At 26.8% G+C, this 13449-nt stretch overlaps 1 protein-coding gene across 17 annotated transcripts in view; it reads left to right on the forward strand.

The window, feature by feature from the left end:
- Positions 1–13449, forward strand: part of Ndae1 (Na[+]-driven anion exchanger 1) — a 37761-nt gene that overhangs the window by 4823 nt on the left and 19489 nt on the right. For 15 of the 17 annotated variants that reach the window (XR_016178174.1, XR_016178175.1, XM_089177150.1 and 12 more), the window contains exons 1-2: positions 498–544; positions 12647–12831. Coding sequence is in view for 15 of the 17 variants with exons in the window: in XM_089177150.1 (XP_089033276.1) it covers positions 513–544; positions 12647–12831 (217 nt within the window). In the remaining 2 variants the exon portion in view is untranslated. Of the gene's footprint in view, positions 1–497; positions 545–12646; positions 12832–13449 lie in introns of those variants that run through there. The other 2 variants (XM_089177153.1, XM_089177152.1) reach the window with 1 other exon arrangement.

The following is a 13449-nucleotide window of genomic DNA, read 5'->3' on the forward strand; positions in this document are numbered from 1 at the left end:
ATTTATCTATTATATATTATCATTTCATATTAATAATAATAATAATTATTATAAACAATATTACATTATTTCATATTTTGTATTAATAACAAATGACAGAACGATTTTTATCATGTTAAAAAACAGAGATTTTGTTTAATTGATTGCAACAAAAGTTGATGTTATTCTTTTTAAATGATTTTTACTGTATTATCTGTCATATCTTTCAACATGTCTCTGATAATGAGATAGATTAGGAGGGATGGAAAATGATCGAAATGATCGGAAAAGACATGATTTATAATATGCGTCAGTTCGTTCGTTCCTTTGTTCATATGATCGTTCATTCGTTCGTTCATTCGTTCGTTCGTTCATTCGTTCGTTCGTTCATTCGTTCGTTCATTCGTTCGTTCGTTCGTTCGTTCGTTCGTTCGTTCGTTCGTTCCTACGTTCAGTTCAGATGTAATAGAACGATGCGTTAGTAAACACTCGTTTGACGTGTTCATTAACCAACGTGTTGTTAGGTACGAACGATGCGTGCCGTGCGTCTATGTATAAGTAACAAGTACGTGTAGTGAGTGTCAATTATTTGTGACCATAAATGACAACCTAAATTTGGCGAATACTTTCAATATATTTATCTATTTTTTTATTTTATTTTATTTAAATATTTAATTTTGTACGTATTTATTATTTTTTTTTTTTTTTTATACAGTAAGAAGAAGTTATTTGTAATAGTGTTGTGTGTATCGATTCAAACCTAAATTTACGAATACTTTCAATATTTTTGATCTATTATTTTCATTTATTTTATTGAAATATTTCATTTTGTACGTTTTTATTATTTTTTATACAGTAAGAAGAAGTTGTTTGTAGTAGTGTGCATCTATACAAAACTAAATTTACGAGTAATTTCATTATCTTTTGTTTATTATTTGTTTTATTTTATTTGAATATTTAGTTTCGTACGTTTTTATTTTTTTTTATACAGTAAGAAGTTGTTTGTAGTAGTGTGCATCTATACAAACCTAAATTTACGAGTAATTTCATTATCTTTTGTCTATTATTTGTTTTATTTTATTTGAATATTTAATTTCGTACGTTTTTATTTTTTTTTATACAGTAAGAAGAAGTTGTTTGTATTAATGTGTAAATGTACAAACCTAAATTTACGAATACTTTCATAAATTCAATATCTTTGTCTATTATTTTCATTTATTTTATTTGAATATTTAATTTCGTACGTTTTTATTATTTTTTATACAGTAAGAAGTTGTTTGTAGTAGTGTGTATCTATACAAACCTAAACTCACAAATACTTTCATAAATTCACCATCTTTGTCTATTATTTTCATTTATTTTATTGAAATATTTCATTTTGTACGTTTTTATATTTTTTATACAGTAAGAAGAAGTTGTTTGCAGTAGTGTGTTAATATACAAACCTAAATTTACGAATACTTTCAATATCTTTGTCTTTTATTTATTTTATTTTATTTAAATATATAATTTTGTACGTTTGTATTTTTCTATACAGTAAGAAAAGAAGTTCGTAGTAATGTAGTATCGTTATGTTATGTTATATTTTTGTATAATTCTTTTTTGTTTTTTTTAGAACTGTAATCTTCGAGAATACTTAGAAAATGGATTACGTTAACTCCTTTTACAAGTATGATTTGAATTTCTTTTTTTTTTTTTTTTTCATTTTATTATTTCATATGATACATTTATCTCACACAATACACTTTCATACTTTTCCACTTGTCATATTGCTTAGATAAGATCTGAGAGATGTTACTTTTTTTATAATTTTCAAAAAAAAAAAAAGAAAGAAAGAGAAAGAAAGAGAAGAAAAAAGAATGAAAAAAAAAAAAAACATGTCTTACGATATCGACTCGTTTTTTTTATTACGCGTGTTAGATACCGAAAGATTAAGTGCACTCTTACTTTTATTTAATTAAGATACTTCAGTTTGTATTCGTATTAATAAGTTAACGAGATAATCTTACTCGCGTCTTTTACGATTACTAATTAAAAAATGAAAATTCATCGTTGGTAATTTTGACGTTAAAAAACAAACAACAAAACCAAAAAGAAACATTGATAATAATACGTGAGATTCATGCATTTCGAGAGAATGATCGATGCCCAAGAAGACTGAAACAATTCATTTACATATACATATATACATATATACACATATATATATATATATATATATATATATATATATATATATATATATATATATATAATATCGATAAACTTAAACGACCTAATAAAAATTCCCCAAATAGAAAAAAAGAAAAAAAAGGTATCTTTTAACGTTGATTTATTCAAGCCTATGATATATTCGATTCGCATCAATCTTGTTTTTAATTATTTCGTCAAAATAGAAATTTTTTTCTTTTTTTTTTTTTGGTTTATCACACAAAAGAAAGAGATTATCATACTTTTGATATACAAACAAATATTTGAATAATTTTGACGTGGATAATTGTCAACATTTTTTTTTCTTCTTCTATTTTCTTTTTTATCTTTTTTTTTCAATTTTGGGATGATACAACTTGAAGTACATTGACGATAATAATAATTAATAATTAATGATCACCGTGTATATTCAAATCTAATGGAAAAGGTGTGTCAAGAACATTATATACTATATATATATTACGTCATGTTAAGTTGCTTATGATAATGATTTCTATCTCTTATAATAAAAAAAAAAAAAAATACACCTAAGATTTATAATAGATTCAAATAATTGTTAAAACGTTTATTCTCTTGTTATGCTTTTTTTTTTTTTTCTTTTTTGGTTTTGTTTTACAACGTTGAGCTTTGAACGAGTAAACCGTAGAAATTTTTTTTTTTTTTTAATATAAATACGTCAAGAGATTATCTCGACCTAGAGAAGAGATACAGACAAAGATAGAGAAAGAAATAGTGGGAGGGAAAGAGGAGGAATAAACTTGCTATATTATTCGTTCGTAACGATGATTCATAGAATTTTCCATTAATGATTTGAATTATCATTATATTTATTGCAATCCCAAAATATATGTTTATATTAAATATATAAATTTTTTTTTATATTATTTTATATTAAATTTAAATATATATATTTATGAAATTTTATATTTTATATTTTATATTTTATATTATATTTAATATTATATTTAATATTATAGAATATTAAATATATAATAATATTAATTTAATATTAATTAATTTTATATATATTTTATATTATTTTATTATTTTATTATTTTATATTAAATTTAAATATATATATTTATAAAATTTTATATTTTTTATATTTTATATTTTATATATTATATTTAATATTACATTTAATATTATATATATATATATATATATATATATATATATATATATATATATATATAATAAAAATCTATTATTATATTTTAATATAATTTTTAAAGTATTTTATTATTTTATATTAAATTAAAAAAAAAATATATATATATATATATATATAAAATGTTATATATTTTATATTTTATATTATATTTCATATTATATAGAATATTAAATATACAATAATATATAATAAAATATTAATTTAATATAATTTAATTTTATATATATTAAAAATTATTCGTCAATTCAAACACTAACAAAACAATCTTTTCATTTATATTTAACAAGATATAATTCCCAGAGGGGAATTAACAAATTAATAACTAGAATATTACTATGATCATTTTTTCTCACTAGCAACTAAAATTGTATGAGAAAAAATAAAAAGAAATGTCTATTTATCTAAACAATTTAGGGCCCAACAATATTAACAATCATTTTCTACATAATCGTTAACGATCAAATTAATCCGACCTTATATGAACATAAACTCGCGTTATCGCACAATAGATAGACAGGTTAATGCGCACCGTTTATCTATGTATGTATTAAGCCATGAAAGAGATAACGATCGAATCATCAAAACGCTAAACGCCATAATAATAGAACGGAATTTTGTACGATGCTTTCGCTTATTCCATTTTAAAAAAACCTAATTGACTAATTTCATTTCAAGGCTGATTCATTTCAATTTATTCTCTCACCGACTAATTTCCTACCTTCTCACCGTTTTCTTTCTAACATTTACAAAAAAAAAAACAAAAAAAACAAAAAACAAAAACTGGAATCAATTTTGATTTTCATTATCATTCTCCTCTTTCACCCCCTTCCCCCCTCTCCACCCACACATTCATCCCCGTAACTTTTTCAATCTTCTCATATTTTTTTTTATTTATTATTTTCTTTTATTATTCGACACTCTTTTTCATATCTGCGAAAACCATGCCACCTATCTTTTTTTTTTCAAAAGTTTTGATGCAATATTTGAAACAAACAAAAGAAGAAGAAGAAAAAAGTGTCCAAACCATTTTAATTGAATTTATTTGTATTTGAATTTTTGTCCTCACCTTTCATCACATTTATCCACTCTATGCAAATAAAGGTGGACGGATAAGAAGCTTTTACGTAAATAACAAAACGATATATTGCAAAAGCTTTTTGGATAGCAATGTTTAATAATAGTGCCAAGTTATTTATGATAATATTCACTATCTGCGAAATATACTTACGAAATTTGTCTACGATGCAATTTTGCAATGTCCGATGCAATCGATGCAATCGATGCAATCTATCATGGTCTTCTTCTTTCATATATATTTTTCATATATTTTTTTTTTCATTCAATCTCTTCGTTCGTTCGTTCGTTAACAACACTTAAAAATAAAAAGAAATAACTTTAAAAAACATTTGAATATAAAATATTTTATTGGAAATAATAAAAATGTTAATAAGCCTTTTTTATTATTTTTTTTTTTAATGTATATGATTAAACGTAAACAATTTTTTTTGCAAAAACAAACTATTATACTACGAACACAATTTATGCACAATTTATATACGATTTAGCAATGATTTTCTAACTTAGGTTATATCTTTTACCAACATGTATATACCCAGTGTCGTTTACGTAAGTAACCAGTTACGTGTTACTACTTCACACCGTTTGACAACGTTTATAAAGCTTACGGATGCACACTATATAGTGTGTCGGGGGGTTTGCAATAGAAGATCCATTTGCGATTATGCGTATGACCATAAATCTAGATTTTATGGCGGTAAACGTACTACTTAGAATGAAACGTGTTTTTCTTTAAGATAACTTCTTATACTTAGATTATCTTTGCGCATACTTTTTATTTAATAACGTCGTGTAAAATTTATACTCATTTAATATTATTTTTCTAACTATTGTTGTTGTTGTTGTTAAATTTTTTTATTTATTATTTAGTTTATTAATGATTTCAAAAAGTATCATCATTTAATTATATATCTTAATATATTTATAAATTATGTGTGACGTTGTTTGTCCGCAATGGACTCCTAAACTACTGAACCAATTTGAATAAAATTTTACACACTATATGCAGTTTCATTCAACTTGAAAGATAGGATAGTTTATATTTCAATTTATAATCGAATTATTTGTTTATTAACGAAGAATCATGATTATCTCTGTTAGTTCGATAAGATTCTAACAGATGGCGGTATTGATCGTGAGCCACAGCAACGCGTTGCAAGGCATCCCTAGTTTTTCTATACATTTTTAAAACAACAACTTCTTATAAATTTGAATTTATGTAGTATTTTTATTCCATCATTTTTGTAATTGATTTTATATTTAATTTATTTAACAAGCTAATAATTTTTCATTTGTTTTTAGTGTATATTGATAGATATTTAACAGTAAAATAGTACAATGTTTCAACACTTGATAAATATATTAAAAGTTTTGTTGAAACTTTTACATGGTTTTCCATCTATTCACCTTCTTATTCGAAATCGATAATAACCCATGAACGTTTTACGTTCCATATATATATATGGATAATTTCTCTGGCTAGATTTTCCAGCTCGTTAAATCCTCCCTCTTTACACCCCTCTCTTTCATTCTCTCTCTCTCTCTCTCTCTTTCTCTGTTTCTCTCTTTGAATTGACAAAGAGAAAGCGCGTAGAATTTGGCATAAAATGAATGAAAAATGTTCCTTTCTTTTTTTTTTTTATTTCACATGAAATTAATTATAATTCGTTAATTAATTTGATTATCGCGAGATATTATAAAGGATATTTTTAATATAAATTAAAATTACCTTCTCGTTTCTTTTCTGCTTCTTATTTTTTTTTCCCGTTCTTCTTTCATTCATTATTTAAACAAACTTTGCTAGTAGTAACATTTGGTATTTTTTTATGAAAAAGCAGCATTGAAAAAAAAAATAAAGAAAAGTTGGTAAGGACGTTTATGGTGTTGTTCGTTCGATTTAATTACAAACGTGCCGTTGTCGAGTTTCAACGATGAAAAATAAGATTTCTCCTCTCGAATGACGCAAATATAATAACGAGTTGTCATTTTAACCGATATAGAAAAGACCTTTATTACTAATACTATTACTATTACTATTACTTACGAAGTAACTCAATAAGAATCTAAAACTAGATCAATATTCATATTATATTTTCATAGAACTGTGGAATATTAATCATTTTTTTCTCTCTCTCTCTCTCTCTCTCTAACACAAGTTTGTTAACTGTGACAAAGCATTGTTCACGATTAATTACTCGAACTGTGTGAGAGAAAATAAGATGAAGAAAAATAATTGTATCGAAGCAAGGACTTTTTCATTCGTAGTTATTGTTGCTAGTTTATAAATGACTCATTGATGTCAACTAAATTCACTTTGACCATGTCAAAAAATAATTATACCAAATCGAGTTCTGAATAACCTTTTGAAAATAAATATATATATATATATATATATATATATATATAGAATACTCCACCTACACGTTGATAAGGGAATATGTTATAAAATGTTGATTCAATAATATTTCTAAATTGTTTAGTAAATTATAATAACATACAAATTCTTAAACGAACAAATAGAGAAAAGTAAGGTTAGATTATACGTAAATTGAAATACAATGCCATCTATTGAATATTAAAACAATCTAGAGACATAGATAATCTCTAAATAATTAATAAAAAGTAAAATTAACGATAATTATTCTAAATTAAAAAAAAAAAATCATTCAAAAGCGAATAAAAATTTCATTAAAATCGTTTCAGTAATTTTGAAATTCATTGGAAATCAACAATGTGACATTAAATTTTTATGTATAAAGATATTACTGTCAGTTTAGGTTTAAGTAGAATTAGTTGATCATTCTACAGAACTAATAGAGCTTTTATAGATTATTATTATTCAAGTGAAAACTTCTTTAGAATCAGGGTGATTTGAAAATTGTTAAACGGAAAAACGTGAAACCGATGAAACAAAAATAATTAATTAATTAATACAATTTAATATATCATTTAATTCTATATATTATAATTAATTAATAAAAAAAATTCTATATATAAAAATTCAGTGTCACAATATGTTTGTCTACTAATAATTTCGAAACTACTCAAACTTATCTTAATGAAATTTATTTGTATTTCACTTAGTGATTTTTTGTCAACTTAGCACATAGCACAATTTTAATCGCGATTTTTTCGAAGTGAAAACTTCTTTAGAATGGGTGTGATTTGAAAAAATGTAACGGAGCGGTAGGTAACTATGTAACGGAGCGGTAGGCGGCTATGTAACGGAGCGGTGGAACGCGATGAAACAGTCGCGATACTAAATAAGAAGAGTATACTCTCATTCTCTCGAAACTTAGTTTTCTCTTAATTATTTTTTATTACTAATTTAAAGATTTTTATTTATAAGTTTATCTAGGTTTTGTAAGGTACTTTCAATAGATGTCACTGTATTACAATTGAATGATTTCGATATATTCACGTCTCGAAGCTTGATTTTCTTTGAAGGTTTCACTTCTTTTATCGTGTATGATCTGCACACATCTGTTATTATTATTATTATTATTATTTTTGTTCGTTGTAAACTCTTGACAAACGTGCCGAACGACCTCATCCGACAATTAAATGATCATCGTTCGGTTACACGTTCGTTCTTTTCCCTCTTTTCCCTCTTCTCGTTCTCCTTTTATTATTAGTAGAGACAACGCGTTATATGAACGAGATAGTCGAGATAGTAGACATTCATTATGCCAAAGCATGCTAGTAGAGATAGGTAGACGTAAGGTAATCGTAGCACTGTAATTATCCACTTGACGGGTGTGCCGATCAACGTTTGTTATCATGGATCACCAACTCACGATCTTGACATTTCGTTAATTTGTTCATCCTTTATGATAAAATCGATCTATCCGATCAATCCTAAGATCAATCATAATTAAATCATTTTCGACAAGTGTTATAACACATTTGAACATACGTTAAACACTTGTCTAACATATGTTAATGTTTTATATCATTAAACACCGATCTTTTAACGATTCTATTACACGTGAACAGTCGTTAAGATAATACTATAAGAAGAAGTTGATTTTTTTATCGACACGTCAATCAAAGCTTTTACATATCGTAAGACATTTTAACGTGACACCTTCAAGTATTTTCAATTGTTATTAATAATCGTTTTATTTTGTCTAAAATATTGTAAGTACATTATTTTTCTATTTTTATCTAAATTTTTTTTGGTTACATTTTCGTTTAGTTAGATCGAATAAAATTAATTGAAGTGAAAGTTTGTTTAGAATCAGAGTGATTTGAATATCGTGAAATGGACAAACGTGAAACGGAAGAACGTGAAACCCCGATGAAACGAAAATAATTAATTAATTCATAAAATTCAGTGTCACAATATGTTTGTTCACTAATAATTCCGAAACTACTTAACTTATTATCTTAATGAAATTTATTTGTATTTCACTTAGTGATTTTTTGTCAACTTAGCATATAGCACAATTTTTATCGTGATTTTTTCGAAGTGAAAACTTCTTTAAAATGGGTGTGATTTGAAACAATGTAACGCAGCGGTAGGCGGCTATGTAACGGAGCGATGGGACGCGATGAAACGGCTGCGATACTAAATAAGAAGAGAATACAATTATTTTACTTAAACTTAGTTTTGTTTTTTATTTAGAAGTTTATCTAGGTTTTGTAAGGTTCTTTCAATAGATGGCACTATATTACAATTGAATTATTTCGATATATTCACGTCTCGAAGCTTGCTTTTCTTTGAAGGTTTCACTTCTTCTACCGTGTGTGATCTGCACACGTCTGTTTTTTTTTTTTTTAATTATATTGGTAAATCTTCATAAAATTGCAATACTTTTAAGTGCAATTCCATTAGAATTGAAAATCGAAATATCAAATTTAATCAAGTGAATCTAAATAAATGACTTTATAACTATTATCTATTTAATAATAATAATTTCTTTTGTTCTATGACAAAATGTCGAATGGTTTGTCCCCGAACTAATTTTAACTTCGATTCATTTGAATTAATTGGATAAACCTTCAAACAGTGTTAATACGTGGTCTGTAAAAGTTAACGATCCGTCACTGGCTTTCATTATCCTTATCACAAAGCGTCATGCTCGGGAAAATTAGAAGATTGTTGTTAAGAAACTTTGATGAGAGTTGTTCTCTCTTGTTATTAAAAAAAAATAAAAAAGGAAAAGTATAATACGCGTCTTGATTAATTCAGTTTTAATATTCTCTCACTAAGGGATCTAAAAAAGGAATGAAATTATTAGATTCTATCTTCATCATCATCTTTTACTTCGTTAACAAGTTAAATCGAACTTATTACAAATAATATTTGTCTATTTCGTAATTTTGTTATTTAACAACAACAACAACAACAACAACAACAACAAGTAATTTTTATTTTCTTGATAACAATCGTATTCCTATCTCACCTAAGATTTAATGACAAAATCAGCTGACTAACATAGATCCGGTCGTAAATCAATTTACAAGTGTTACATGTAACGTTATCGTCATTACCATCATCATCATCATCGTTGTCATGATAATCATAATTATCATCATCATCATCATAGTACACGTCATAGTCGTAGTTCTTATAGTTGCTTTGTATCTATGACTAAATATTATCTCTGTTAATTTTTTTTTTTTTTTTACATATTTTCAACACCATATTTATTATTTTTAAATAAATTTTGTCTGAGTAGCATCTGTTAAAATAAATAACAATTAACATAAAGTTTACTTTAGTAAAAGATAAGATTGATCATTATTAATTCTAGTTATTGAAGACAGAAAATAAATAAATGGAAAAAACGTAACGTAAAATTGTATTTTTTAACCAATGGGAAGAAAAGCAAACTTCGAAAAATTGACAAAATCTAAATCACGATTTATAAAACCACACAACACGTCACTTCGTGTTACGTAAGCAATATTTTTCTAAAAAAGATATGAATTTAAATGTGATTTTAAATCAACATGTTTCATTTTGCAAATGAAAAACAAAAAGAAAACAAAACTAGCAAAAAGATAAGAGAAAGATTGATAAATCGTTGATTAATAATTTACGCATTATAACCATTTTTCAAATGATTAATATTCAAACTGGTCGTCATATTTTGCGATAATTATAAAAAAAAATACTTCACGTTTTACATTTATCGAAATTACGAGTAATTAACTGACACCAGAAAAAAAAATAAACAGATGTGTGCAAATCACACACGGTAGAAGTGAAACCTTCAAAGAAAACCAAGCTTCGAGACGTGAATTTATCGAAATAATTCAATTGTAATACAACGCCATCTATTGAAAGAATCTTACAGAACTTAGATGAACCTCTAAATAAAAATCTTTAAATTAGTAATTAAAAATAATACAAAAAAACTAAGTTTCGAGAGAATGAGAGTATTCTCTTCTTATTTAGAATCACGACCGTTTCATCGCCCTCCACCGCTCCGTTTCATCGCCGCCTACCGCTCCGTTACATAGCCGCCTACCGCTCCGTTACATTGTTTCAAATCACACCCATTCTAAAGAAATTTTCACTTGAAAATGTTGTTTATTCAATTAAAACGCACACAATGTGTTTCTTTTTCAAAAGAATTCTAGAACATCTATGATAATTATTATACTAATTTAGTTTTCATAAGTTGTTTAAATATAAATAGTATTGTCATGTTCTTTCAAAACAGTGTCGTCCATTGTTCGAACAAACGTCAATCGACATCCTCTTCGTTATTATTGAAACCTTTTATACTGGGTGTTTAAACTCCTACGTAACTTTGCATCTGACAAACCATCGAAAACAACATTTTACACATTTTTTTGCTTTTTCTTTTTATTTTACTTCCATTTGCCAGAAGACAAAGTTGCTTGTCTTATGTTCTCTGTCCTTGAGATTTTGTTATAAAAACAACTTTCACGCTTCGATTAAATTCAATTCGTTTCGTTCATCGAACGTGCATTCACATTTCATATCTGTCAGATTTTATTTTCCTGTCATTCATTTCCCGAAGAAGTTGGTTGGTTGGTTGATTGGTTTACGTTGACCTTGATTTTCTTTTCGAAAAAAATAAGTGTCCATGAATTATTCTAACATTAATGACAAATTACTTGGTGATAAAACGTGAGTGTCCTATCACATTATTATTATTATTATTATAATATTTTCATATTTTTATTGATTTCATTAATTTTATATCTATCTGTAGAAATAATATGACAATTTAATGTGCGTGTGTATAAATTAATAAATTATTAAACAAAATTGTTCATTTTTGAAAATAAAGTCGATCTTTTTTCGACTATCCAATGTTTCAACAGCGCCCACTTATTCTGTGTTTGACGACTATATCCGTCATCGTTTGATTATCGCGACACACACCAGAGCGCACTCTCTGCGCGACAGAACGCCCCCACACACTTTTAACTGGTTAAAAAAACGTGGGTGGAAATTTAAAATTTATATATGTCAGGCGTTTTTTTTTTTATTTTTTTTTTTTCTTTTAAACACGAACTATAATAACTTAAATTACGTACGATTATAATAATTATTACACGATAAAAGATATAATTAGAAATAGAATATCACAACTGTTCTAGGATATAATTATTATATTTCATGTTACGTAACATCCTTCTCTATCTTTTAATACAATCATTTTCTCTCTCTCTCTCTCTCTCTCTCACTCTCTCTTCAATATCATATAATAGAACGAGTATTATGATAGACACGTACAAACACATATGTCAAAAACAATGAAATATACGAGAATAATGCAATAGGTAAAATGAAAACTTTATTATACTCGTGTGTACGATAAACTGATTAAAAAAAAAAATAACTGGGTTGTGAATGAAATTCGAAACAAGTAGAAAATTGGTAGACTGGTGTAAACGGATGAGTCAAAGAACGTCAGACGTTTTCCTACAAAGGAAATGAAATGATTAAGGGTTATAGTAGAGTGCAGTGCGTTGACCGTTATTGCGTGTACGAATAAAAAGACAATCAACTTGATCTTTGATAAAAATTGAGATATTTTTTTTTCACGATTCCTTGACAAAAAAAAAAAAAAGAAAATGATCAAACATTATATAAAATGATCTAAATTTAATCAAACTTTCACATTATTTACAAATAATCTCCCATTTGTTGTTGAAGCATTTGTTGAACAAGAGTGAGGAATAAAAACTGAACGATTGTAATTTTTGTTAATTTGTCAGATCGTGGATGCAGCCTGGGATTGGAGTAGGTGATGGAGGGGGTGGTGGCAGTAGAGGAAGAGGAGGAGGAGGAGGAGGAGGAGGGGGTGGTGCAAACCACGTGGCTGGAACAGCCGACGATGAGGCACCGAAAGATCCAGGTGCTCGTATCACTCATCAATCCTACACCGAAAAGGATTACGAAGGTAAGATATCTATTTATTGTGAAATTCAAGGTCTCAGCCCTAACCTAGAATCCAAAAAGAGGGGGTAGTATGAAGGACTACCTCTTAATCGCTAATAATACCTTTCTACGTGCATAGGTCAGCCGTTATACGAATATTTGGCTTCGTTGTTTGCTCACTTAAGACAGTAGGTGCTTCAAAAATCGTTATTTCTCTTTCTCTCTCTCTCTCTTTCTCTGTGTTTATAATCATTGGTGGGACGTGGATGAACGAATTCATCTAAATTAGGTCGTTTTCGGTCTAATGATTTTTAATCATATTGAAAAGTAACACCACATATGAATATACACCCTTATATATTATATACAGATAGCATTTCTATAACACGGGATCCTATAACATGATTTTGTCATAGCATGATTCATAAATTTCTGTGAAACAAACCTATTTTGTACAACACTGTACTCTGAATAATATAATTTTTACTTAACATAATAATATTATTATTATTAATTGGTATTAGGAACTCTTAAGTTCGTTATATATGTATATTGGGACCTCTGGCGGAGGCGTTGCGTAGCAATTCGACCTATCTACTCTAATTTTGAATTTAGCCACCAGATAGCGTATTCAAGTGCT

This window comes from Polistes dominula, unplaced genomic scaffold, assembly GCF_049000335.1.
Source record: "Polistes dominula isolate Pdom_NZ unplaced genomic scaffold, Pdom_raw_medaka contig_20, whole genome shotgun sequence".
NCBI classification, from domain to species: domain Eukaryota; kingdom Metazoa; phylum Arthropoda; class Insecta; order Hymenoptera; family Vespidae; genus Polistes; species Polistes dominula.